The sequence below is a fragment of the Polypterus senegalus genome, chromosome 1 (genome assembly GCF_016835505.1).
Source record: "Polypterus senegalus isolate Bchr_013 chromosome 1, ASM1683550v1, whole genome shotgun sequence".
NCBI lineage: Eukaryota > Metazoa > Chordata > Cladistia > Polypteriformes > Polypteridae > Polypterus > Polypterus senegalus.
In genome coordinates, this window is record NC_053154.1 from 203,930,188 (window position 1) to 203,956,722 (window position 26,535).

The 26,535-nt window shown below is 39.7% G+C and overlaps 1 protein-coding gene across 1 annotated transcript in view; it reads left to right on the plus strand.

Annotated features, from left to right (window-relative positions):
- Positions 1-254: 254 nt before the first annotated feature.
- ca14 (carbonic anhydrase XIV) overlaps positions 255-26,535 on the plus strand; it is a 93,120-nt gene continuing 66,839 nt past the window's right edge. Inside the window, exons 1-3 of the mRNA XM_039741916.1 lie at positions 255-432; positions 15,121-15,141; positions 26,079-26,243. Coding sequence (XP_039597850.1) covers positions 339-432; positions 15,121-15,141; positions 26,079-26,243 — 280 coding nt within the window. The 5' untranslated portion in view covers positions 255-338. The remainder of the gene's footprint in view (positions 433-15,120; positions 15,142-26,078; positions 26,244-26,535) is intronic.

The following is a 26,535-nucleotide window of genomic DNA, read 5'->3' on the forward strand; positions in this document are numbered from 1 at the left end:
CTTGTTACATTAGATTGTGGAATGCATTAAAATGAAAACACTCATGCCACCTTAATGAGCCTCTGGACCATGGCATTTGTGATGCATGAAACAACAATCTGAATGGACATTCTGGCTATTGTAGCAGGACACTCTGCAGCAGGCGTGGAGTGTTTGTCCAGTTTTGCTGTGAGAAAGAGAGGGAGGGAGAGGGAAAGAAGGGGAGGACATAAGCAAACCAACTCATTTAGACACACTCAGAAACTGCTGTGAGAGCAGGCGGCTATGCATTAGTGCAGCTCCTTAATTGCGCCTGGAACTTTTTTGTATTCTTTCAAATTTTAAAACTGAACAGCAATATGAGATCAAGATTTTTCTTTGATGATGTCCCACCTTCACTGATTTTAGTTTTGTTAATGGACAGCATTACTCAAATACAACCAACCAGCAAAGGTAATAGTTTAAATATCCTTTATATTTCTTATTTTATACAATTTATATTTAAACTACAGTTATGACTATTTAAATTTAGATTTTAATTTTCATTTGTATTATTTAATTTATTATGAAGTTATTGCAAAAATAATATTAAAGCTATGTTCATGTTTAGCCTTTTGTATACATTTTAACTGTTTCTTAGGGTAAGTGCTTTTTGACATTTTATCCTTGGTTTGTTTTATGTGTTCCATAATTATTTTTTTTTTACAAATGGTAGTTTTCTTTAGATTTGTTAAGGATCATGACACTAAACCAAGGGCAGGTGGTTGTGGCAATTTCTTAACGTGATTGAGATCACCGTCTCATATGTAGATGACGGCAGCACATCTAAAACAGATTAATTGCCATATGTTAAAACGTTATTTTTCAAGTTTAACAGAAACTTTTATAAAGTATTTAAACAATTCAATAGTTGTACTTCATATTCAAAATGTAAACTAAAAATTGAAAGAACAATGCAACATTTATTAAAAATGTAACTTTTAATTGTCATTAGAGTGTTTACGCAGAGATATTATTTACACATTGTATTATGTGTGAGTCTGTACTGGAGAAAACAGGTTCAGTAGCAGATGGAGGGAACTTCTAACTCTCTATTAGTTTTCCTAGTGAGGTTAAAGGTTCCACTATTTTGATATCTCATAAATTCATTCCATAACAAGGTAGCCAAGATCATATAAAATGCAGCTGCAAGTGTTAATGAAAGGTGATCAAACCCCCAGAGATAAGATGGGCTTTTGGCCATTTCCCCGGAACTTATCTGAAACATCTGGGCTTCACTGGACTGCGATATATATATATATATATATATATATATATATATATATATATATATATATATATATATATATATATATATATATATATATATATATATATATATATAATTTCCCAGACAGACAATATAAAGAAGTAGGTAGTTTTAATAAACATAATGTGACCATAATAATCATCAGCCTGCCACGCATTGGTGGGTAAACATCATACTTTGTTATGCACTGGTACGACTAATTTTTCCATCCTTACATGAATTTTATGAAGTTTCTTATTTCAATTAAGGCACCCAGTAAGCTGAAGTCTACCCTGGTGGCACTATTTGAAAGACAAGAACCCAGAGTGATGAGGCTACTGCAGATCACAATCACTCTCACCCACGTAGGGTCAGCTCAATAAAGTTTAAATACATCAATTTGTTTGCAGTGAAAAGGAAAGACATATGCATAATCATTTCATTTTCTAGCCTGCTTAATCGAGGCCTGTAGGGGGCAGGGGCTGCCCAGCTAGCATATGGAGCAAAGCAGGAACAAACCCTGAACAGGGTGCCAGTCCATCACAGGGTGAACACACCCACGCACACCCCCACACCAAACACACATTAGGACAAATTTAATATCACAAATTCACCTAACCTTCATGTATTTGGGTGGTGGTAGGAAACCCACACAGAAAGGGGGAGAATATGTAGACACCACACTGGGAGGACCTGGGATGTAAACAATACATAGTCACACCTGCATTTCTGATGCCTAGTGTCTACCCTGACAGCACAGGGATCAAAGTAGGAAGCAGTCTGGGACAGGGTGCCAGTCCAGTGCAGGGCATTCAGATGAGCACACTTACAGTCACTCACACTAGTGCCATTTAACCTAAAATACAACTCTTTTTGATAAGAGAAGTAAGCCCATACAGACAAGGTGGAAAACATGCAAATTCCACCTAAACAATCATTGGGTGAAAGAGACAAATCCTGGATGCTGAATTTTGTGAGGCAGCAGTGCTACCCACTTGCACCACCATGCCACATCATCCATACAATAGCTAGATTTCATTTGAAATTGCTACACACCAAAATAGTATGTCTTCACAATATAACATGTGCATAACTATGATATTTTTAGTTTACCTGTGAAACAGAAACACATAGTGGTGTTACATGAAAGACAGTTTCACAGCATTAATGACACAATATACATGATTTTTTTCAGAAATGCTTGATTTTTATGGCGTTTTATGTTTTGCATTAAAAAAAAAGCTACTTATTCTGGTGATATAACAAATAGAAGGACAGCACTGTAGTGCAGTGGTCTTATTATTTTATAATTCTATATTTTTCTATTCTATTCTATTATTCAATTATAATTCTATATTCTACAGGCTCAAAATAAACATTCCAAGGCAATATTCAGAAATATATGTTACACATCAGAGAAGTTGCTGAATGTATACACATATAAAAATAGCCATTATACTGTGTGGACTATCGAGTTGTGCTTCAGCTATAGGTTATTTGTGACCCAAATTTTGAACTGTTTGTACATGCATTTTTTGTAACTGTATACCGTATATTGAAATCAATAGTTTTAAAATGGATGAATGAATGCATTAAGGCAATAAGATGAACCAGCCTATTCAGCTCTGTAGTTTTCCAGAAGTAACAAGTAGTTGCTTAAGCACCTCAATGCATGCATAAAGGTAAAGAAAATAAAGATCACTTATTTTATTTTTTATTTTTTGTAATCATTTATTAATTGTAAGGACAAAATATCTTCCATAATGTACAGTATGTTCAAGTGGTATGTAAACAGCCAAGTTAGCAGAGCTGTGTCTATTCACATGTACAAACACGCATCACTTACACAAAGCTGTTGGTGCTGCAAACAAGCAACATCTATATATTGATAAAAATGTATATTGTGTATATATACATGTGGATATCTTTTACTTCAAAATTATTCTTTTATAGAAGAATGTGTGTATTATGGCTCTGTTGCCTACTCCAAAGCATTTACTTGAGTGGGTTTATACAATAACACAACAGCACCCTTCATAAAGCATAATAGCTCTTAATAATGACTTAGTACAAAAGGCCTCTGAGAGAGAGGAAACAAAACACTTCATAACTTTGTATTTAGAAAAGCTGCTGAAAAAATCTGAAAAAAGGAAAGCTTTGTGTCACGTGTCTGACTAACCTCTAAATATGTTTGTACACAAATTCTCTTTTTTGTAGATCAGATGATATCCATAAATTACTTACTTTAAATAACAAATCATTTGAGAAAATGCATGCACTGACACATGGAGAACAGAACCCTGTTGTCCATGGAGTACTTACTTAAATACTAGAAGGAATTCTTATTGAAGAACATAAGACTGTTTATAAGATTGTGGATAACTCCAATACAACTTACAGTAGATCATGATGGCGCTGCAATAACTAAAGCTTTCTCACACATATGTGCACTCTTAAGTTTGAATGTATTCTGTGGATTCAAATGTTTTATGGGACAACCCTCTTTAGGCCAAATATTACAAACATGGATGTGGGAAAAGAGATAAAGGAAGAAATTCTGTGACCATTGATGTTTGATCAGTATTATTATTAAATGCTAAAAGCAGTAATAGTTAACAGTTATTAATGAGTCACCGGGAGGTGACTTGATTTTAGGAAAGAACGGCTTTTACAGCATTACTATCATTTGATTGTTCAACACATATTAATTAAAAAAGAGGACATATTCAGGCTTTTTTGGCGTGAAATTTCTGGTTCGGCCATACCAGAATTTTCCTTCATGTACTGTATGTCTTCGAATTTTAACTTACCAAACTACTAATATCTATCCCTCTGCCCCTCTAATGACTAGCGAAGCATGCAAGTCTGCACACTTTTCATGTCACACAATATCAATCAGACAATAGGATGCTGGTACCTTGTCTGCTTCTGTCATCGTTATCATCTGAAAATATAAAGCCGTATAGATTTAAATGTTAAGTAAAGTGCCTAAAATGAAGTGGCAAAACCTCAGGTTTAGAACTGATTATTTTTGAGGTAAAAAATGACAACCTACAATAATATGGAAAGAACAGGCAGACAACAACACTGCATAATTAACACATTTAAACTGCCAGTGCATGTCCAGTAGAAGCACTGACCACTGTGGCCAGGTGTTTTCTAGTCCACCCAAGGCCAGCAAACAATTAAAAGAACTTATTCTGCAGCAGGACTTTGTGCTTGTTTGAAACGGTGCTGCTGAAAAGAGCACACTTAAGGGTTCTTTTTGACTTTTTCAAATTTAACTCATCTTAGCAGTGGGTGAAAATCAAGATGCAGCCTCATCTTTAATGTCAGCATTTCGAATATTGATCTTTTTTTCTTCCTTCAAATTACTCTGTTTTTTTTCCAAGGGACAAAATAGTGCTGGATTTTTTTTACCTGTTTGCTGGCATATCCCAACTGGTCTTGATTAGAAAAAGCAAGATAACCACCCTTCAATACCAGAACAAAAAAATGAATCATATTAAAGTGGGTAATGGCTTTCAAGCCCCATTTCTAAACTAGTAAGTTCAGGTTGCACATCTGCACACACACCCAAGGGTATAGAGAACACTGCAGGGCCAATTGGTCCAGCTACTGAGCTGACACAAAGGCAATTTCACATGTTACAAGAAGCAGTATTGTTCTAGGTAAGTAACATTAAGCAACTGAAAGAAAATTTGAAAGCAAGCGTGTAAGAACATATCTGAGGGCTATTACAAACATTTTAATAGCAAGTTAAATTACAGAGAGGAACTTATTATTCCATTGTACAACATCTGGTGGGGTTGTGCCCCAAGGACCCTTCATGCAGAAAAGCCTCTGGGCATGTTAAACGTTACTTTTGTTTAGTACTTTTATTTGTTGAATACAAGTTACCTTTTCAATACATCCAACATGCAACATGTAATGAGTACACCTGATTTCCTAAGGATTTATACAACAGATCAGTTCTTAAAGGTTAAAACCATTGAAAAGTGATGGGTGTTTTACAATGAATAGCTGCACCAAGGAGGTTACTGAGCATATTCAAAACATAATATCTGTTCCTTACATTTTTCTAAATAAAATCGTATCACTTATGAAGATACTAAAATTTAGGCCCATCAAGTCTAACCTTTGACTTAACAAAACATTCACAACTTGTTTTGTAATAAATATATGTTCAGATTGTTTTTCTCAATAAGTATATTCATTCTAGCTTCTCCCTTCATGCACTAGAGCTTTACTTTCCTCTTTTACTGTAACTTCTGTTGAAGCAGGAGGATTATGGCTTTTTACTGAAAATGAAGAGGAGAAAGCAGTCAGTCTGTATATGCATGTAGTGTAATGTGGACGCCTATTGGTTGTGTTGAGGTTTACATTTTGTTTCTTCTTCTGACATCTTAAAAATGTAAAACTGCTGAGGTTCCTAGTCCTGTTTATTTTAAATATTGTTAATTACAGTTAGTAGGAGTCTATTACAGTCATATATAAATCATTTTACTTTGTCAACATAATTGCTACCTAGTACTATCTGAAACTGACATGTTAGCCCGAGGCATGAATTCCTGGTATAATTTCTTTAGCCCTTTAGAAAACTCTGTGTTTTTCGTATTGGCTATATTTTAACGTGTTTTTGCAGAAAACGTTAAGTCTTATTTGAGAAATAAATATATGAATGCAAGATGCCATTGCTGTAATTGATTTGATATACTGTATTCATAAAGAGATGGAAGTTTTATTTTTGGATAATTCAGGAACAGATCAGGGGTCAATTCAATTACGTCTAAGAAATCAGTAACAAAACCCGAATGACTAAATGAGTTTCTAATTAAAAACAAAACTGGATCAAAATAAAAAATTAGAAAGCCATTCAAAGAAATGACCAGAGAAAGTAACTTTATTAATCTAACAAAAAGGCTTTCCTTTGTAGATAAAGGTCAGCTAGTGATTTGAATTATGGAGCCACTGCAAGGAGCTTTAGATTGGTGTTTTTCGATTTGGCAGTTGCCTTGGTGGTATCTCTGTTAGGGGATTTTTTCCTTTGCATTTCTATTACAGAAACTAGGAGAGTGCACAACTGAAAGAAGAGTAGGAACCAGCACTCAACCTCTGGGAGGAGCAGAGGCCAAAGGACAGTGATAAAGAGTAAGGATGTGAGAAGATGCATGTGGTGGTGTATGGACAAGTCCCGTCATCCACAGTTCAGGATTCAGGACTTGCTAATCCAGCTGTAGAAGTGCCACAGGGTTCTTATGTTTGTCTTAAGTATGCTGTATTTTTCTGTTTCTGTTTAGGCTTAAAAGTGTTGAATTAAAATTTAATTCAATGTAGGCAGAACATCTCTTTAGATATTTTGTAAAGAATGAATAGTCTGCAAGGAGAACATAAAAAATCCATCACTACATCCTTTGTACAACTGTGCCTCCATGCCTGTCTTGGTTTCTCAATTTAAGTCTCTGGTCTCCTAAAATCATGAAATGAGGGCGATTGACACAAATATTGGCTAGGAGAACAATTCCTTTATTATATGTAAATTATAAAAAAATCTGAATTAGCATAAGCTGCCCTAATTTGCAGTGTATGTAAGAAATTTAATGATTTACCTCATAAGATAGAAGTACAGTATACAGTATAATACACAAGAATAGTTTAATTGTATGCTTCAGTTTAAATGTTGTAATTGTAATATTCTCAAAGTTTGTTGTTTTTCACCCTCTGACAGAGGTCCGTAAATGGCTAGATCCCTAGTAAATAATCAAAAATAACATATTTGCAATGACTTATACCCCACATGCTTATGTTTGAAATGTATCATTTTTAACCATCTGAGAGTGGTGTTTAGAGGGCTAGGCCTACCAGTATCACATATCAAAAATATTATCATATTCATGATCAGCAACCTCAAAATAGCATACAGCGACACTCCTCATACCTATATTACCAGTCCCCATTTTTTAAAAAGTTTTGTGAAAAGAAGTAACCTTGACCCCTTGTATCCCATTACGGGTTGAGCATCTGGGATCACATGATCACCTGATCATTTTTGGTGAAGACACCTATTGGTTTACTCTTTATCTTAAGGGTGAAATTTCCTGCACAAAATATGGCCCAAAATGACCTAAAAATTTGTTTTTTTTTTTGGGTCTAGAGGGCCAATAAAGTAGGTAACTCCAAAAAGCATAATGCCTTGCATAACTAGACATCTGCAGTTGAAAGATAAATCATAGTGGAGTTCATACCAGTTAATTATTATGAATGCAATAGATAGTAGCCATGAGTTCATCACAAATACGAGGGAGTCCCCAAAAATAACCAGAATTAAAAAAAATAAATTAATAATTTACACTTACTGAAACTCTAGTCTCCTTCAAAGTACTCTCCATGCGAATGAATGCACTTGTCCCAGTGGTTTTGCCACTGGTGGAAACATTTTTTGAATTGCTTAAGAGGAACATTGTCCAATGCCTGCAACGATTTTTCTTTGACTTCCCTTCATGGTACAAAAATGCTTTCCTTTGAGTTCTTCTTTCATATGAAGGAGCAAGAAAAAGTCACACAGACAAAGATCATGAGAGTAGGGAAGGTGGCAAGAACTCCAAGACACACAAGTCAATTCAGAATTTTTTTCAATAGTCTGATGATGATCTTTGTAAATTACATTGTGAACTTTCGTCATTCCTAATTCTGGAGAGTGAAAAAGTGATATTTCTCCTCGTTTGAAACACGAAAACCACTCATAGACCTGTGTTTTTCTTAAAGCCTCCTCTTTAAAAGCTGTTTCAAGCATCACTACAGTTTCAGCTGCTGTTTTCCTAAAAGAAAACTAAATTTAACGCTGTTCTTTATGATCACACATCACAAAAATCACAGAGCACATTTAATAAGCACCTAGAAAACCCAACATTGAATGCTGTACGAACAGAGCAACACCACTTGGCAGACTGCCACAAAATACTGTACGTATGATACACCTAGCGGAGATATTCACAACTAAGTCTAGATTGTGCTCCAGGTACAGATTCTGGTTGTTTCTGGGCACCCCCTTATATACTATACTCTGACTGTAGAATATCATTTGAGTATTTTTTCTTATTTATTACTGTGTAAGTTATTTGAAATTGTTTGTCTCATAGGTTTGTGATTTAATACAATTCATAATAGTACTCCATGTTCAAGCACAGCTGATTTTGTGTTGCTCAGAATATTTATTTTACATTTTATTTTTTCTTTGACATTGCTGCATAGCATAGTGGGTGATACTGCATAGCAAAATCAAAAATCAAAATCTAATTTTATTTGTTTTTGTCATGTAGTGCAAATTGCAGTGAAATGCTTAGTCACAGAAGTTTAAGAAAAATATAAATCTATACTAATAAAAGGCAAAGCCCTCACTCCCTCACTCACTCACTCACTGACTCATCACTAATTCTCCAACTTCCCGTGTGGGTGGAAGGCTGAAATTTGGCAGGTTCATTCCTTACAGCTTCCTTACAAAAGTTGGGCAGGTTTTATATCGAAATTCTACACGTAATGGTCATAACTGGAAGCAGTTTTTCTCCATTTACTGTAATGGAGATGAGCTTCAACGCTTTTGGGGGCGGAGTTTCGTGTGACATCATCACGCCTCCCACGTAATCACGCAGTAAATAGAAAACCAGGAAGACCTCAAAAAAGCGCTGAAGAAAACATGCATTATATAATTGAGAAGGCAGCAAAACAATAAGAAGCGAGCGAGTGACATATACAACCATATTCATGAGTTCTGCTACTTCGGAAACAAAGCACGATGTAAACCTACACTTTAAATTAAGTTCATAGACAGGCTGCTGCTGGCGTTTGTAATTTAGTGCCTGCCCATATAAGGCCGTCCGTCAGTGGAAATCCAATAGAAACACTGCCGCTAAATATTCACGGGTGAAGGACTGTGCTTATGCAGAGGAAGATGAGATGGTCAGGGTGGTGTTTGACACAAACTCAGCGAAACTGCGAGAGAAAGTTTTAAGTGCCAGGACTAAGGTAACATTAAATACAGCCATGGGCATAGCACGAGATGGCACCAGCACAGCTGGGAAACTTCGATGCATGTACACCGAGTGGCTCACGTGAACTGACGCAGTGCACAGATAAAAAGCAACAGTTCCAAAGAGCGATGAACAAAAACTGAATTACACAATTGAAAAGGCAGCAAAAAATATGAAGCGTCTGATACTTACAAGCATATTCATAAATCCAGCTACTGCGGAAACAAAGCACACGTTGGAAAAAGTCAATGTCCCACTAAAGGAAGACAGTGTAAAAAAAACCCGTGAATGCAGTGTGTCAGGTCTCAGATAAAGAAGAAGACAAGCTGTTTATTGATGCAGTAAGAAACGAATCGATGAATGAAACCTGTCATCTTTACAACGATTGACAAACACGGAATGTAACTTGAACACAACACATCCTACAAATACGAACCTGATTGAAAGAAATAATGATAATCAAATCCTTGATGACAGCAACAGTCAGTAACACTCACAAAACAAATACTGTATATTGACAGTCATGTTACGTTATTTTAAAATGTTCCCTTTTCTTTTTCTAGCTTTTTTAACACACTACTTCTCCGCTGCGATACGTGGGTATATATATATGTATATATATATCCCGATCTACATACTCGAATAATGGATACTTTATTCGCCATCAATGATTGTTTTGGTAAAGCCATACTCAGTGTATTCATTAGATGAACGGTAAAAAAGTAAGAGCGAGGGGAGGATGACTTATTGAGGCATGCAGGCTGTAGTGCGCGTCAACTCTATCTGAATTGCGCGATCACATTTGAAAAAATATATCTTTTTGAGTTCTATTTAGTCCATATAAACTCAAGGGCCGCGGGCCACATCCGGCCCGGTAATTATATCCGCCCGAGATCATTTTATATACTGTATTATTGTTATTAATGGCCCGGGTATATGAAGCGCTGGTAACACAATAAACTACAGATCCCATAATGCAGCGCTTCAGCTGCCTTGCCGAACACTTACCGCGTTAATCAAGTCTACCTTATGATGCTGCAAGTTATTGCGAAGCTAGAGTTATTGCGCACTGAGTTTGCACGCGCTTTGGTGACTTTGAAGAACAAAAAAAGTCCATCTACATGCGGCTCGAACCTTGTGCATGTTTGGTAGCACATATCTGTGTGAGAAGCTCTTCTCAGTGATAAAGACTAACAAAACAGCACACAGGAGTCGCCTCACTGATGAGCACCTGCACTCCATCCTGAGAATCTCCACAACACAGAACCTCACAGCAAACAGAAACGAACTTGTGGCCAAAAAAAGATGCCAGGCGTCCATCTCTAAAATGACATATGAGCAAAGACAACTGAATGATTTGATTTGTTATTGCACGTAAGAGCGGGAGTCAGCCGTTTTAACAAACAGCGTATTGCACTGATACGAAATAGCTGTGTGTGTATATATGTAGATATGTATGTATATGTATATATATGTTTATATATGTGTGTGTGTATGTATGTATATATATGTATTTGTGTGTATATATGTGTGTATGTATGTATGTGTGTGTATATATGTGTGTGTATATATGTAGATATATATATGTATGTATATATGTGTATATGTATAGATATGTATATATATATATGTTTATATATATATATATATATATATATATATGACAACAACACTCATCACTCACAACAGTGACAAAACAATTACATTGACAATCAGGTTACGTTATTTTCAAAATGTTTCCTTTTCTTTTTCATTGCTTCTTTAACACACTACTTCTCCGCTGCGAAGCGCGGGTATTTTGCTAGTATTACATAAAAAAGCCAGCACACATAAAACCTATCATGATATTTGCAGATATTGCAGAGTCTTTAAAATACTTAATACTAGGGGGCTCTGCCTCCTGCTAGCTTTGCTCGCCCACCCCCGTGTTTGGTTTACCGAATATACAATTTAAAGAGATTGTTATTTTCATGGGAATTGTTACATATACATTATTTTACTTTTACTTTAAAAGCATTTGTAAAAACAATACTTGTCCTTTATTTCCGGCCCCGTGCGTGGTTAAATCTCTTTCTCGCAGGATGTATAACGCTGCTCACGTTGTGAAGGGGGGGGTCTGAACGCATGCTAAGGAGAAGCCGTCGGATCATCTGCTGTTTTTCTGCTGCAGGCGAACTGCCTGTTCTGCTTGTCGCATGTCGTTGTTTTAAGAGCTGGGAGCACATGATGCGTGTCCGCCAAAAGCAATCCAACAACTGCTTGGTTAGATGTCCGTGGACTTGTTTTAAATGATGGCTCACTGCCTTGTCTTGCGTGACATTGTAAAAACAATACTTGTCTTTTATTTACGGCCCCAGGCATGGTTAAATCTCTTTCTCGCAGGACGCATAATGCTGCTCGCGTTGTGAAGGGGGGGCAGCTGCTGTCGCGCTGCCTGTCAATCATTTTAAAGCCTGTACAGCTGCTGTCCTTTTTGCTACTTCGTGTCTCTGCTGCTCGCGTTGTGAAGAGGGGGAGTTAGGGTGGCTGAATGCACGCAAGGAGAAGTGGTTGGATCATCTGCTGCGAGCTGCGGTTTTGCTTGTCGCTTGTCATTGTTTTAAGAGCTGGGAGCAAGTTAAAGTGTCTTTCGTGGGACTTCAGATTGCCTTCTGAGAAGATCACATCTCATCTCCCCAGTCTGCCTCCCCAAGATTTTTTTTTATAATAGAGAGATATATCTAAATATATAAATTTTTGCTTGTCTAAGGGTAGCATGTAAAAAAAGCCATAAGATGCCAAAAGTCAGCATAGAAATTACTTCCATAAACACAAATAAAGATGTCTGTGAATTATTCTCACAAGTGGGCAAAAGTGGTGTGAGGCCTTCAAAAGCACCCAGAGAAGCAGGCCTGAATTCCACCTGCCTGCCCAGAAAAGGTGCACAGAGCCTAGTTTCCACTTGAGTGGCTAGTGTTGACCTACATCTGGCCAAAATGCATTTCACCCTCAAGGTTCGAAGAATACATATATTCTATAAAGTTTAAAAACATTCTCAAAATGCCCCACAAGGGCGAAGATCACTGTCAGTGCCTGGCTTATATAACGTGAGGCCAAGTTAAATCTTTATAAAAGCTAGATTTATTGACAGAGTAGGAATATACAGTAAAAAGAACACAGGAGAAGGACTTACCTAAAAGAGAACCCACAGCAAACAAGATCCAAATCAAAATCCTAGAGAGTAATTCAAGAACAAAGCAAAAATTCAACAACTAAAGCAAAACAATCAAAGAAAGTCACAATACTCCTTAGAACTATATAAATCCACTAGAGCACATTAGAATGAAACGCCTAGACTTCATTTCCCAGCATTCCTTTATAGGGCTGGGGCGGTCCTTGTACTGTGATAGATGGATGGCCCTGCCTCTTGGGGATCCACCCACAAAATACAAGGAACATAAGGGAATTGCAAGGCAAACACACTGTAAATACTGTATAATAACGAAATAAATAAAATATAACAGAGTATACATGATTAAATAAATAATACATGTGCAGAACATATTAGAAAAAAAAGAATATAAATAGAAACACTTTAAACATGAGCCCAGCTTTGACCATAACACTCAAACTTAGAAAACTGTATTTTTTTAATTAAATATTTACAAAAATAAAGAGAAGAATACCCAATTAACATTTTTAAATTCTGAGCTATTGGTAGAAAAAGTAATTCTACCATTTCTTAAAAGTACAAAGTAAACTACCGTAGACAGATATATAGACGAAAAGCACTAAAAGATTAGACAGATGCAAAATACACTGAACCGATGGTTAGATGGAGAGATTTCTGAATGTATCTCTAACCAGGATTTAAAAGGATGTATAGATAAAATCACAAATATTTACCCAAGAAGGGAGGACTGTCTACATTGCCTTTGAGGGATTACCTCTTGCATGTGACTGACAATATTCCCACTAACACAGAATGCCTTCTTTGAAGTCATACAAATTGCAATGTAGCTTACCCTTGGAAAGTTAACATTATGCACTTTCTACTATGCTGTAGTATCTACCAGCTGTCTGTTACCACTTAGTGCCATTTCATTAAATAGCAGTGGAGACATGTGTGTGCATGTCAACAATATATCCATCATCCATCCATCCATTTTTCAACCTGCTATATCCTAACTACAGGGTCACGGAGGTCAGCTGGAGCCAATCCCAGCCAACACAGGGTGCAAGGCAAGAAACAAACCCTGGGTAGGGTGCCAGCCCACCGCAGTCAACAATATATGAAAAGTAAAAATAAAAATGTGAAAATTACCATATAAAGTCTTAGATACTGACACTAGCTTGGTTAGTAGCTTCTTTAGACAAAATGACAATATCCATGACACATTTAAAAATGTATTTTTCCCCCATGACAGTAGCATATGTTCATATGATATAAAATGAATTTAATTTATTCTGCACTATTTGTTCAGTTTTTTTCTTTATTCTCTGTACTTCTGTTGCACCCTATGTATTCCACTCTCTTATAAGCTGGAATGTGAAGTAATCAGTGATAATCAGATTTCTACTCACAGGATGGTTCAGCCTCAAGTGAGCGTAAAGTTTTTAGATCAATCCCTTGCCAAATTAAAAAGATTTTAATTGGACTGATCCAATTAATCTTGTTATTCTGATCTTGTTATTCTTTTAATTCTTGTAGTATTAGAGTGATATTATAATACTCCTAGTGTGTGGGTTTTATGTTAAAAAAGAAGGTAAAGTATATAAGTTGTTATATATTTATTGTCATTTTTCAGTATTGGTATGCATGTTTAGGGATGTAAGTATATATTTAGCAGACATAAGCAGTGAAGCATTTGATCTGAAAGGACAGAAACAATTTTGCACTATACTGAGATGTCATCCCTATCTGTAAGCCTCTCAAAAAGTGTAAAAAACAATACCTTAAATGCATTAAGGACTGCAGTGCATGACATCCCTGATCAAACAAACATTATTCGTCATTAAATCATTATACAATAAATACCCTCATAAACATCTGAAGTAAATGGATGTTAGCTTCACACATAATTATAAAAATTAATTCTGAATTCAATCATGAAAAAATTCATGCATTCATAACTCTCCATTACAAGAAATACAGGGTGGTCCATATCTAATTATGCAGATCCAGATCGTCTGGATGACTTTGATTTATGCGGGAGCGATTTCAGTTCGGCGTGAAGACGATTCTTCATGTCATCATTTCACACACTTCTCAATGGTCTGGGATTTTTCAGGTGATTTTCTATGTAATAAACTTAATAAGTTATAGCATATTGAAAAATGCATAATTAGATCTGTTCCACCCTATATTGAAATAAAATAATGTTATATTTAACAACAACATTTACTTCTATAGGACATTTTCATACAAAGGATGTAGCTCAAAGTTCTTTACAAGATGTCAAAAAATAGTTACAAGCAAAGAACAAACTAAATTAGATCAAAATAATAATGAATAAAGGGTATACACAAATAAATAATGCACACTTACATGAGATAGATATACAATTAAGAGAAGCAGAGCCCTTTAATAGAGAACTGTTTTTTCAGCTTCTAAATAACAATACAATGATAAAATCAGATGGCCCTGTGGATAGAAAAAATAAAAAACTCCACTTAAGCTGGAAAAAAATAAAATCTGCAAAAAGACCGCCCAGCCCCGACGTTACATTCTGCCTAGCATACATGTTCTTAAGTCTTTCTTCATAGGTTTCAGTTTGTAAAGACACAATTTTGTATGAAATATCTTGTTCCATTTTTGAATGACGTTTTTTCTCCACTTCTCCTCAGGTTCTCAGTGGAATTACACAGGTAAGCTGTTCCTTTACAAGACACTGAAGTCAAGGTATCATTGATGAGGTGTGACTCTTTTTTATATTGCTTTCCGTCCCCATCTTGTTACCTTTTACCCATCTCCAAATTTATGTGACGCTAGCAAAACTTGTTCACTGTAAAAAGAATGTCTTATCGAATTTGAATATTGTTAAAACAGAGTGTACTGATGCACTAGGATAAAAATAAAAAATCTTTTCTCATTTAGGAGAAGAATACTCGTAGAATCTTAGGATTTATGTTGATTTGTGTCCCAGCTACAGTATACAGCATGCCTAACTCCAAGAAAGATTCTTTTTTCGTGTGTTACGAGCTATAGAGATCTTACAGGACTTCATTTGAGAGTCAGCACAAGAATAGTCATAGATTCAGTATTTTATTTTTTTTATTAAATATTCTAAAGATTACAAGGACAAAAACAAAACTAAAGGAAACAAAACACAAGTCAGCACTAGAATTCTTTTCTTTATATTTTTTTGTTTGGCTTGAAGTTTGAGATAGGGCCTCTCATGAAATGCTTCCTTTGATTAGTCAATCATGCTGATATCACAAACTGTACAGGTGCACAAAATCAACCCAGAAGATATGTCTGGCACAAAATGATTACCTCCTTTTAATAAAACAGAAAATGATTAAAAGATCAAAAGATGAAGTAATAAAAATGTTAGAAATTGGAATCAATTCAAAATCTAAACTTGTGTGATGTGGCCACATTTTTAAGTTTTGGCTTTAATTCTTGATGTGACATTTTGGATTAACAGAAAACCAAAAGAGAAGCTCAAATCTTTAATAACAGGTCTACATTGAAGAAATATTTTGATTTTTCCATGTGATTTTTATATAGTTTTGGGTGCTATATTTGAAAATGAAAACCATTTTTCTCCATCACATAACATTTTTTTCGCAAAACACATTTCTTCACCTGTCAGTGATATCTTTTTATTGTTTTTACATTATAATTAATTAAATATAATTTGTTTTAATAATAATTTAAGCTTAATATTTTCTATTATTGAAATCCATGTTTAAAGAAAAAGTTACTTTTGTAACAGTTATTAACTGCAGTGAGCACTGTTTGTTTATATGTGGGGACCTAAAATTTCTGCATATCTTACGGAGTCAGCAGTCAGGGTATACAAAATTCTAAGGGTTTTCTCTGTGAGTGAGATAGCAGAGCCAAGAGTTAACATTGGGTTCAGTAGGAATGGCCAGCTGGAAAAAAGCTACAGCAAGGTGCCCAAAACATCATCAAAACGTATTCGGTGGATTGTCCAGATAAAATGTTGCTCTCACCATGCTTCATATTAAATTTGGTTTAATGAAGCAGTTTGTCAAAGTCCTACCAAAAGATGGAATCTGTTTTATAAGTTTGTGCTGAAAATTCCTGAGATCGTTTAAGGCTGATTTGAAAGAGGGTTTTTGTTGGATTAGATATTAGAATATTGATTTCTCTTGCAGAATTTGATGAGCAACCTGGAACAAGAGTAATTTCTAAGGTTTTAGGTAACAATAAAGATCCAAATTATAAAGAAATTGTGAAAAATGAGTTGGGTTGCAACATGACTCCCAAAATTGGATTCACATTTGGAAGTTTTCCCTGAAAATCTTGGAGCGGCTAGTGAAGAGCTGGATGAAAGGTTCCATCAGGATATCAAAGACATTAAAAGAATGTACCAGGCATGTTGAGATGTCAGGATGATGGTGGACCACTGTTGGATGATTTGTAGGGATGCACCAGATAAAGTGTACAAACGACAGGCCGTTAAATAAAATACCAAGAAGTGAGAAAAACTAGAGTTATTATATGTATGTCAATGAATATGTATTGTTGTTTTCATTACAGATATTTTTGAAAATAATAAACTGACTAAATATTTTTATAATAAAGTGATTTAGAACAATATTGTATACACAAATAAATTATGTTAACTTGTTCTTTACAATTTTGTACTTTAATGTGACATGATGAAAGCACTCTAATTATATTTTTTATTGTATTCATGAGTACAAATAAAAATTCATTATTATTATTTATTCATTTATTCAATTAATTTTTTATTATTCATTATTTAAACTAATTTTAATGAGTTTAATTTTGCAGCTGAACATTATTTTCATTAGGCTACTGTAAGCTAACTCCACTTTGCTTCAGGCCCTGACTCCTCTTAAATGCTCACCTTCCCCCTTTACTTCTCTGCCTTGGTTTAGGTGGGTGTCTGTTCTACCAAAGGTGAGAAAATTAAAGCTAATTATGTTGTTTAAAGGTGGAGTTGATTTGATTTGATCCGATGAGAACAATTTGGAGACTTATTTGAGAATAGCCTTCCATAAAAAAAGACATGATTTTGCTAAAAACAATGGCAAAATGGGCAAATAAAATTGTAGTGATAAAATGCAAGCAAAAAAAGATTCAGCATACTAGAAAATCATAAAAGTCATAGACATTTCACCTAGAGATTACAAAGCTATACATTTTGACTCACAAATAAGTGACTGGTGAGGTAGTGAGGAGTTTCTAAATATGGTGCTCTATTGACCTAAACAGGCTTAGGTAACCGCAGTATAGTTGTGATTGCCTGGCAACAGCTGGCATGATTGGTAGTAGAGGGTGTGTTAAAAAAAAATGTCAGGAATGAGGCATGATAATTCTCATATTTGTTCAGCAAAGTGGGATGGCCAGTCATAAACAAAGCTAGCAATTAGATCTAATCTTGCTAATATGTGTAGTATTGCCTGAATTCAAGAATATTTATACTTGCGTAAGACATTGAACTTAGTTATGGAAGAATTCAGTGGTGTTTCTGGAATGTTATCTTGGGGAGGGCATCTGGATATGTAGAGAGGGCAAATAAATGCCAGGATCAGTTTAAACTTTATTTTTACTGATTTTACATTGGTTGGGCAGATTTGAGTGGATACTTATAAACTCCCACACACCTGTAGCCACAACTGGAATATTTTGAGATATTAAGATGGAATATTTTCTTTTCATTTTTTTTAATGTCTGAACATATGCCTTTTAATGTTTAAGTATCAATATATTCACATAACTTATTGATGCTTAAACTACAGCAACAAAGCCAGACACTATAAGCCTTTGCATAAAATGTTATGTGCTGTTTAAACTATGCTATAAAAACACATCTGTTCAGAACTATGGGCATTGAGGTTGCTTAGGTAAGCATATACACAGAGGATAATACACAACAAACCCTGCTTAGCCATCAAACTGAATACAGCAATAGACAAAATTATGTAACATACACATGTGGCAATTCATTTAGCCAGGGAAAGTAGTGCATCATTTGGAAAAAGTCCTGATCTGCACGTGGAATAATGGAGTGCTAATCAGTAGTGCTGTGTCAAGTATCTTTTGTCTTTTCAGAATCCCCAGCACAATTCAACAGAAAGACATTAATGTAAACTGAGCCATACTGATGAACAGGGCCCATTCAGTTGGATGTGTGAGTCTGTGGCTCTCATTGTAGCCATCATGTGAGCTGGAAGTAACCCCACTAAGCACTTGATCTGCCACTTGCTTCTCTTTTTATCTCATTCCTGTGCTTTCTGTATAATTACTCTTAGCCTCTTCTCATCTGTCTAGCTGTTTGAATTTATGGTGCAAAGAAATGTTAACTTCATGCAATTGTTTATATCCATTTGGATACAGGTCCAATAAGTGGTAGTTAGACAATTTAAAATAAATGGAAATTCTGATTAATAATAAATTACTTATTTGTAACCAGTCCTTACAGGGAAGTACATGATTAGTAAGACCGCTGTCCACAATGCCACTATGGATATTATATGTTATTGTTTTTGTATTTTTATTTACTGCACATCGAAATTTACTGCATATTAAAATATTCTGTGACACAATATTTTACATTTCATCAACTCAGTGGCAGCTCCTTGTTTGTGTATGATATAATGTCATTAGATTTTATACACGGTGCATTGTGAGGTATATGATTGTTGCCTCCTGAGAGACAAGCATTGAAAGCCTAAAAAGGATGTAGAAAATCCCTCCATACACATTTCTTTACCTAAGCTTTCTGATTAATTAATTTTCAGGTCCCAGTTGAGTTCTTTGTGGTTAGAGTGCCACTGTTAGCTAAACTGGTTTCTATTTGACCTTCGTCTTAATTTCCTACTTACTCATAAAACCTGAAGTTTGGCAGGATGGTACTGTATATCTAGATTAGAAATCTAGATCTTGCATCATCCCAGTCCCAAAGATATCACGTCCTGGTGAGTGGAATAACTTCCGGCCTTGCACTCTGATGTCACATGTGATGAAGACCATGGAGTGGCTGCTGCTTCACCACCTGAGGCCACAGGTCCACCATGCCCTAGACCCTCTGCAGTTCGCATATCAGGAGAAGGTGGGAGCGGAGGATGCCATCATCCATATGCTACACTGATCCCTCTCCCACTTGGACAGAGGCAGTGGTGCAGTAAGAATTATGTTTCTGGACTTCTCTAGCAGCTTCAGCATCATCCAACCTTGGCTCCTTAGGGACAAGCTGACAGAGATGGGAGTAGATTCATACCTGGTGGCATGGATCATGGACTATCTTACCAACAGATCTCAGTATGTGCGTCTCGGGAACTGCAGGTCTGACATTGTGGTCAGCAGCACAGGAGGTCCTGTTCAGCCTATATACATCAGACTTCCAATACGATTCGGAGACCTGCCACGTGCAAAAGTTCGCTGACGACACTGCTATCATGGGCTGCATCAGGAGCGGGCAGGAGGAGGAGTATAGAAACCTAATCAAGGACTTTGTTAAATGGTGCAACTCAAACCACCTACAGACTGAACACCAGCAAAACCAAGGAGCTGGTGGTGGATTTTAGGAGGCCAGGGCCCCTCATGGACCCTGTTATTATCAGAGGCGACTGTGAGCAGAGCATACAGACTTATAAATACCTGGGAGGGCAGCTGGATGATAAACTGGACTGGACTGCCAATACTGATGCTCTGTGCAAGAGAGGACAGAGCTGACTATTCTTCCTTAGAAGGCTGGTGTCCTTCAACATCTGCAATAAGATGTTCTATCAGACGGTTGTGGCAATCGTCCTCTTCCACGTGGTGGTGTGCTGGGGAGGCAGCATAAAGAAGAGGGAAGCCTCACGCCTGGACAAGCTGGTGAGAAAGGCAGGCTCTATTGTAGGCACAGAACTGGACAGTTTGACATCCGTGGCAGAGTGACGGGCGCTGAGCAGGCTCCTGTCAATTATGGAGAATCCAGTGCATCCACTGAACAGGATCATCTCCAGACAGAGGAGCAGCTTCAGCGACAGACTGCTGTCACTGTCCTGCTCCACTGACAGACTGAGGAGATCGTTCCTCCCCCACATTATGCAACTCTTCAGTTTCACCTGGGGGTGATAAACGTTAACACTATACAAGATTATAGACTGTCATACCTGCCTTGTACTCTCTCCTTGCATTTTTTAACTTGCATTGTGTTTTTATTACTCTTTAATTAATATTGTTTTTATCAGTATGCTGCTGCTGGAGTATGTGAATTTCCCCTTGGGCATTAATAAAGTATATCTATTGTCAGGGATGCCAGGGGCTATGACCCGGCCGGGACGCCAGGAGGGACCGGAAGAGGGTCAGAGCCCGGCCTGGATCACGTGGGGTGCGCCTTCCGGGTTGTTTTGGGAGCCACGGGTCAAGGGCTTGGAAGCTCTTCCCTGTAGGGGCCCGTGGCCACCGCCAGGAGGCCCCAATGCCTTGGGATTTGTTTCCCCAGCACTCCTGCCACACCAGGAAGTGCTGGGGGGAAGACTTTGGACGGTGCCCGGGGAGCAGCCGGGAGGACAGCCGACACTTCCGCCACGCTGGGGCGTGGCCAGAAGATTGCCGGGAGCACCTGGGGCTCATCCGGGTCCTTCATAAAAGGGGGCCGTCTCCCGTCATTCAGAGCTGGAGTCGGGTGGAGGTAGGACGAAGCTGTGAAGAGTGGAGGCGGCCCGAAGAAAGGCATTGTGGCCAGGACATTGGGTATTTGGGGGTTTGTGCACGTGACTAGGTCTTTGTGACCATTGTTTGGGGTCTTGGTGACCTATTCTTGTAAATATTATTGTAAATAAACGTGTGGTGGTGTCAAAACAACATGTCCGCCTGTCTGTGCCCGGGTACCGTTCACATCTGGCGTAGTCGGCAGGATGCTCCGCCTGTTACAAGGCGGAGACCTGTACAAAAAAATATTGTTGTGGACGGCCCGGTGCAGCAGGGGACCCCACACGCACCGCGGGGCTGCGTGCACACAGCCCGCTGGGTAAAGAACCCCACGGACCGCCAGGGGTCCGCAGGAGGCCGTTATTCCCTGAAGCGGGCCGGCGTGCATTGGAAGAGTGCAGCGGTCTCCAACGAGCGCGCCGTTGCTGGAGGCGCCCGGGACGGCATGGCGTCCGGAGAGGCCACGCCGAGGACGTTTCCTCGGTATGACGGGACCTGGGAGGTGAGTTCCCTGCCTATCGGCAGCCGGCCCTGGGGGCAGGGCGTGTGTTTTGTTTTCCAGGCAGGGACCTCCAGGATCGCGTCAGTGGCGGGCGATGCTGGTTTTGCGGGCTCCGGCAGCACAGCGGCAGCAGCGCGAGGGCTGCGAAGGAGGACGCTGCAGCTCGAGAGGCGCTGGCAACAGCAAGGCTGCCGGCAAGCACGCCGCCGCCGCAGAAAGGGAGCCAAGATGGCCGCGGACCGGAAGTCCCTCCCCCTGACAGGCACGCGATTGGACGGTGTGTCTTGCGTGCCCGCCGATGACTGTAGGGAGGCGGGACCAGGGAATGTCCATCACGGGCAGGGGGGAGACCCGATTGGGCCGGAGGAGAAGGCCCACAGGAAGTGGCGGCGCCGGAGGCCGACAGTCAGGTAGGCTCAGCGTCGGTTAACTTCCTGTCTTTGCCGGCTGCTTTGGCGGAGCTGGGCGTCCCTTCAGCCCGCCGGGCAGCGCGGTGTTACAGGTGCTATGTGCTCTCCGGGCTGAGGTGCTGGTACTGGAGAGAAGGCGCGCTGGCGCTGAGAACGTTCTTTCGACAGCGGGGGCGCGACGCTGGAATCTCCAGCGGAGAGGTACAGCGGAGACGGTGAGTACAGCCGACTCCGTAAAGCATATGGGAGGGCTGCTGAAAAGGCTGTGAAGACAATGATCAGTTCCGAGTAAGCAGCCCTCCGACAGGAGTGCGGCGCCGCGGACTGCATGCGCGCGAGGGGAGTCCGTGAGGGCGCTGAAGGACACGGGCTGCTAAGTGCCCCGGGTCCTAGCGCCCTCCGCCCCGAGTTGGCTGCGGTCTTGCGCCGCACTATAGGGACGCAGACGGGACAGAGCGCCTTTTATTCCATAAGGAGTCTCAAACCGTCAGGGCGTCCCAGAGTGAAGGGAGGAATAAAGGGCTGGGTGCCGATTCCTCCGATAAGGTGAGAGCGTTGCTGGGTGCACGCGTGTGGCTGGCTGCCCTCTGGGAGAGCAGAGGGAATCCCTGAGGCCGGCGGAGAGAGAGCGGGCGGTGCCGACGACTCCATCGTCGAGAGGGACACGGAAGCCGCGAGAGGGTGCCGATCAGGCAAGTGCGGGGTGCGGTTGAGGGGAACGCTGCCCGTGCGTGGCACGAGCTGGGTGCTTTGGCAGCGGTTCTGCCCCTGTGTTCTCTTTTGTAGGGACGGACCCCGGGCGAGTTGAAGGAACCCCTTCGTGGCGGAGCAGCCCTCTGATGTCGGGCCGCCTGCAGAAGGATCTCTGTCGGTGCGCAGGTGCGCTCGCAGCTGGAGGAGCCAACGGGGGAACGAGTGGCTCAGAACAAAGGGGCGTGGAGGTCCCGGAGGGGGTGCCTACCGAGGAGGCCCCGGGGTGCCGGTAAAAGGGGGGAGCACAACCTGTGCGAGGCACAGGGATGCACCATGGGTTGGTGTCGGGATTGTGTCTCCGCCCCTGTCCCTGCTAGGAGTGCGGGGCCGGACCCCGGCTATCCTCGAGTGGGACCCGTTTCGGAGCTCTGCTGCCCTCGCGGGGACGGGTCGCTCTTACCCACGAGTGGTCTTCGCTGGCTGTGGGGCACTGTCAGGGATGCCAGGGGCTATGACCCGGCGGGACGCCAGGAGGGACGGAAGAGGGTCAGAGCCCGCCTGGATCACGGGGTGCGCCTTCCGGGTTGTTTTGGGAGCCACGGGTCAAGGGCTTGGAAGCTCTTCCCTGTAGGGGCCCGTGGCCACCGCCAGGAGGCGCCCAATGCCTTGGGGATTTGTTTCCCCAGCACTCCTGCCACACCAGGAAGTGCTGGGGAAGACTGGGCGGTGCCGGGGAGCAGCCGGGAGGACAGCCGACACTTCCGCCACGCTGGGGCGTGGCCAGAAGATTGCCGGGAGCACCTGGGGCTCATCCGGGTCCTTCATAAAAGGGGGCCGTCTCCCGTCATTCAGAGCTGGAGTCGGGTGGAGGTAGGACGAAGCTGTGAAGAGTGGAGGCGGCCCGAAGAAAGGCATTGTGGCCAGGACATTGGGTATTTGGGGGTTTGTGCACGTGACTAGGTCTTTGTGACCATTGTTTGGGGTCTTGGTGACCTATTCTTGTAAATATTATTGTAAATAAACGTGTGGTGGTGTCAAAACAACATGTCCGCCTGTCTGTGCCCGGGTACCGTTCACACTATCTAGTAGGCATCTGCTAAGAAAGGACATTTCGATATTTAGGGTGTCGAGGATGCCAGGGGCCACAACCTGGCCGGGACGCCTGGATAGTCCCCGACGTGGACACTGTTACTCCTCGGCCACGAGAGGGCAGCCGCCCGGGCCTATTTGGGGGCCACAAGGAATAACCTGGGACACTCGTGACAGGACGTGGCCACTGCCAGGGGGCGCCCGGACAGTGAGGGAATCCTGGATGGCAGCACTTCCGCCACACCAGGAGGTGCTGCCGGAGATAATTCCAAGAAGACCCGGAATGCTTCCACGTGCTTTCCTGAGACTTCTGTCACACCAGGAAGTGACATCAAGGGGAGCACCTGGGGCTCATCCGGGTCATGATATAAGGGGCCGCCTCCTTCCAGACATTGAGCCAGAGTTGGGAGGAAGGAGACGATGCTTGTGAGGAGGAGGAAGGAGGTCGAGAGAGAAAAGAGAAAGAAAAGAAGAAGAAAGGAAAGAGTTGGTGAGAGAAGAAGAAAGGAAAGAGTTGGTGAGAGAAGGCATTGTGGTGCAGTGAAGAAAATAAATAAAGGAGTGTGTTTTGTACATCCTGGTGTCGGTCTGTCTGTGTCTGGGGGTGCATTTGCCACAAGGGATAAAACAATAGAAAAACTAAATACCCCCAAATTTTAAAAGTGCTTTGATTGATTTCATTTAAAATTTGGTTATGTTATAGAAAAATGAAAGTTGTTCTTTTTAACTTGTCGATACATTTTTTGTTTGTCAGTATTTCTGAATGTTATGCTAACACCAATGCCAATGAAGGTTGCAGCAGAAGTGATTGACAGGCCATGTGATAGGAGCACTAAACAAAAGGGTGGAAGGACAACTGAAGAAGCAGGGGTGTTCTGGACAGTAAAAAGGAGCATGGTCATATTTGCCATGTACAGTAAAGTAAGAAATAAAAGCGAAGCTCAAACAGATAGAATTGGTGGTGGAAGTGCCATCCTCTTATCCAAAACAAAAGGGGACCGACAGCATAAGTTTAAACTTAACAGGTCCCTACAAGGTATTCTATTGAAATACACTTTAGTATAGGCAGACTTTGAAAAGGAGCCCCCAACCCTGCACTCCAAAATCATTTACATTTAGTGAAATTGTTTAAGAAGCCTGCAAAACATAGTACTAGCAGTTATTTTCTTCCTCTTCAACCACTGGAGCAAACAAAAGTAAAAACATTCAATTCATTGCACGTGCTGCCTAAATGTGCAGCCTGTAAACGTCATTGATGTTTGTAATAATTTTTTTTTTTTTTGCAATAAGTTAGAATAAACAAGTAATACTTGTATGAACAACATAAAGTGAAAACCGTAAACATCTGGTAATGACAATAATATACACTCAAATTTTACATTATTCCTACTGATTACCAATTTCAATTAAACAATACACTTTCCTGTAAAATTGTGCTTTTCAATGACCATAAAAAAGCCAAGTCACAAAAGCATAAATTGCTCTAATGCAGGAATGTTTTACTTCTGTGTAATTGTATACAGCATGTTCAAGAGTAAGCAGCTTGAGTGACCTAAGAATAATAGTATTATTACTTATTATTTGACTGATGCCTTTATCCAAGTTGACTTAAAAACATCTGAGATACATTTGGGTGCATGCATTTTGGTTTCCATTCAGAGCACTTGACTTACTTGCAGGGTGTGAAGTCCTAGGTCCATAGCAATAACCACTACAACACATTGCCTGCCAATAATATTAGCCCATGGTTTAAACAAAAATACAATTATTGTATACAGAAAAGTACTTAGTACTTCTGGTACAGTACATTCAATTAATTGACTGCACTATAACTGAGGTCCATAGACTTATGAAATTTTCTAGGTTATACTAATATTGTTATAAATATGAAATGTCATTTTTCTACCAACTACCTTCCGACTGAACTTGTTTATTTGCTTGTTTATGTGAACATTGTCACTCTAATATATATAATATACATTTGTATTACTTTAAACTGATGATCTCCCTGGTGCCTTTCTGCACATCCTACATTCTATCACACTTCTTTCAGCCATTCTTCTCAGGTAATTTTCTGTCATTAATTTGTTTACACTTTTTCCAATTTTTTATTCTGTTGTCATTTAACCTCTCCTTCCTTTAGTCCTTCATTATTGAATTAATTCTGTACACCTATCTGCGCATTAAAACTTAATTGTGGCACTTTTCTTTCCCTATTACTTTCCTGATTTACGATCAAATGGACAAGACCACTGGGCTGAAATGTATCCAGATTGTGGTAGGAACGCCCAATCGCCCATTAACATCGAGACACACTCTACTAAGTACGACCCTTCATTGCAACCAATTAAACCACTTGGCTATGACAGCAAACTAGGAGAGTATTTCAACCTCAGCAATAATGGACACACAGGTTAGTAAGGATGGTACAGAAATGTTCAGGCTTCTACCTTTTTTGAAACAAGTTACAATGGATCAATTTAAACATAATGGGTACACAAGGAGCTCATTTATTTTCATACTATACCTTTATACCTCATGAAGGCTTCTAAACTTCATTTATATCTTTGTCTTGACAACCTTCACCTATTTTTCCTGTTTTAAAAGTAATTGCTAACTAGTTTATGAAAACTTGATTATTATATTTTCTTAACTTGAAATTAAAATGTAATATTTATTATCAGCCATGCAACATATAAAGAAGA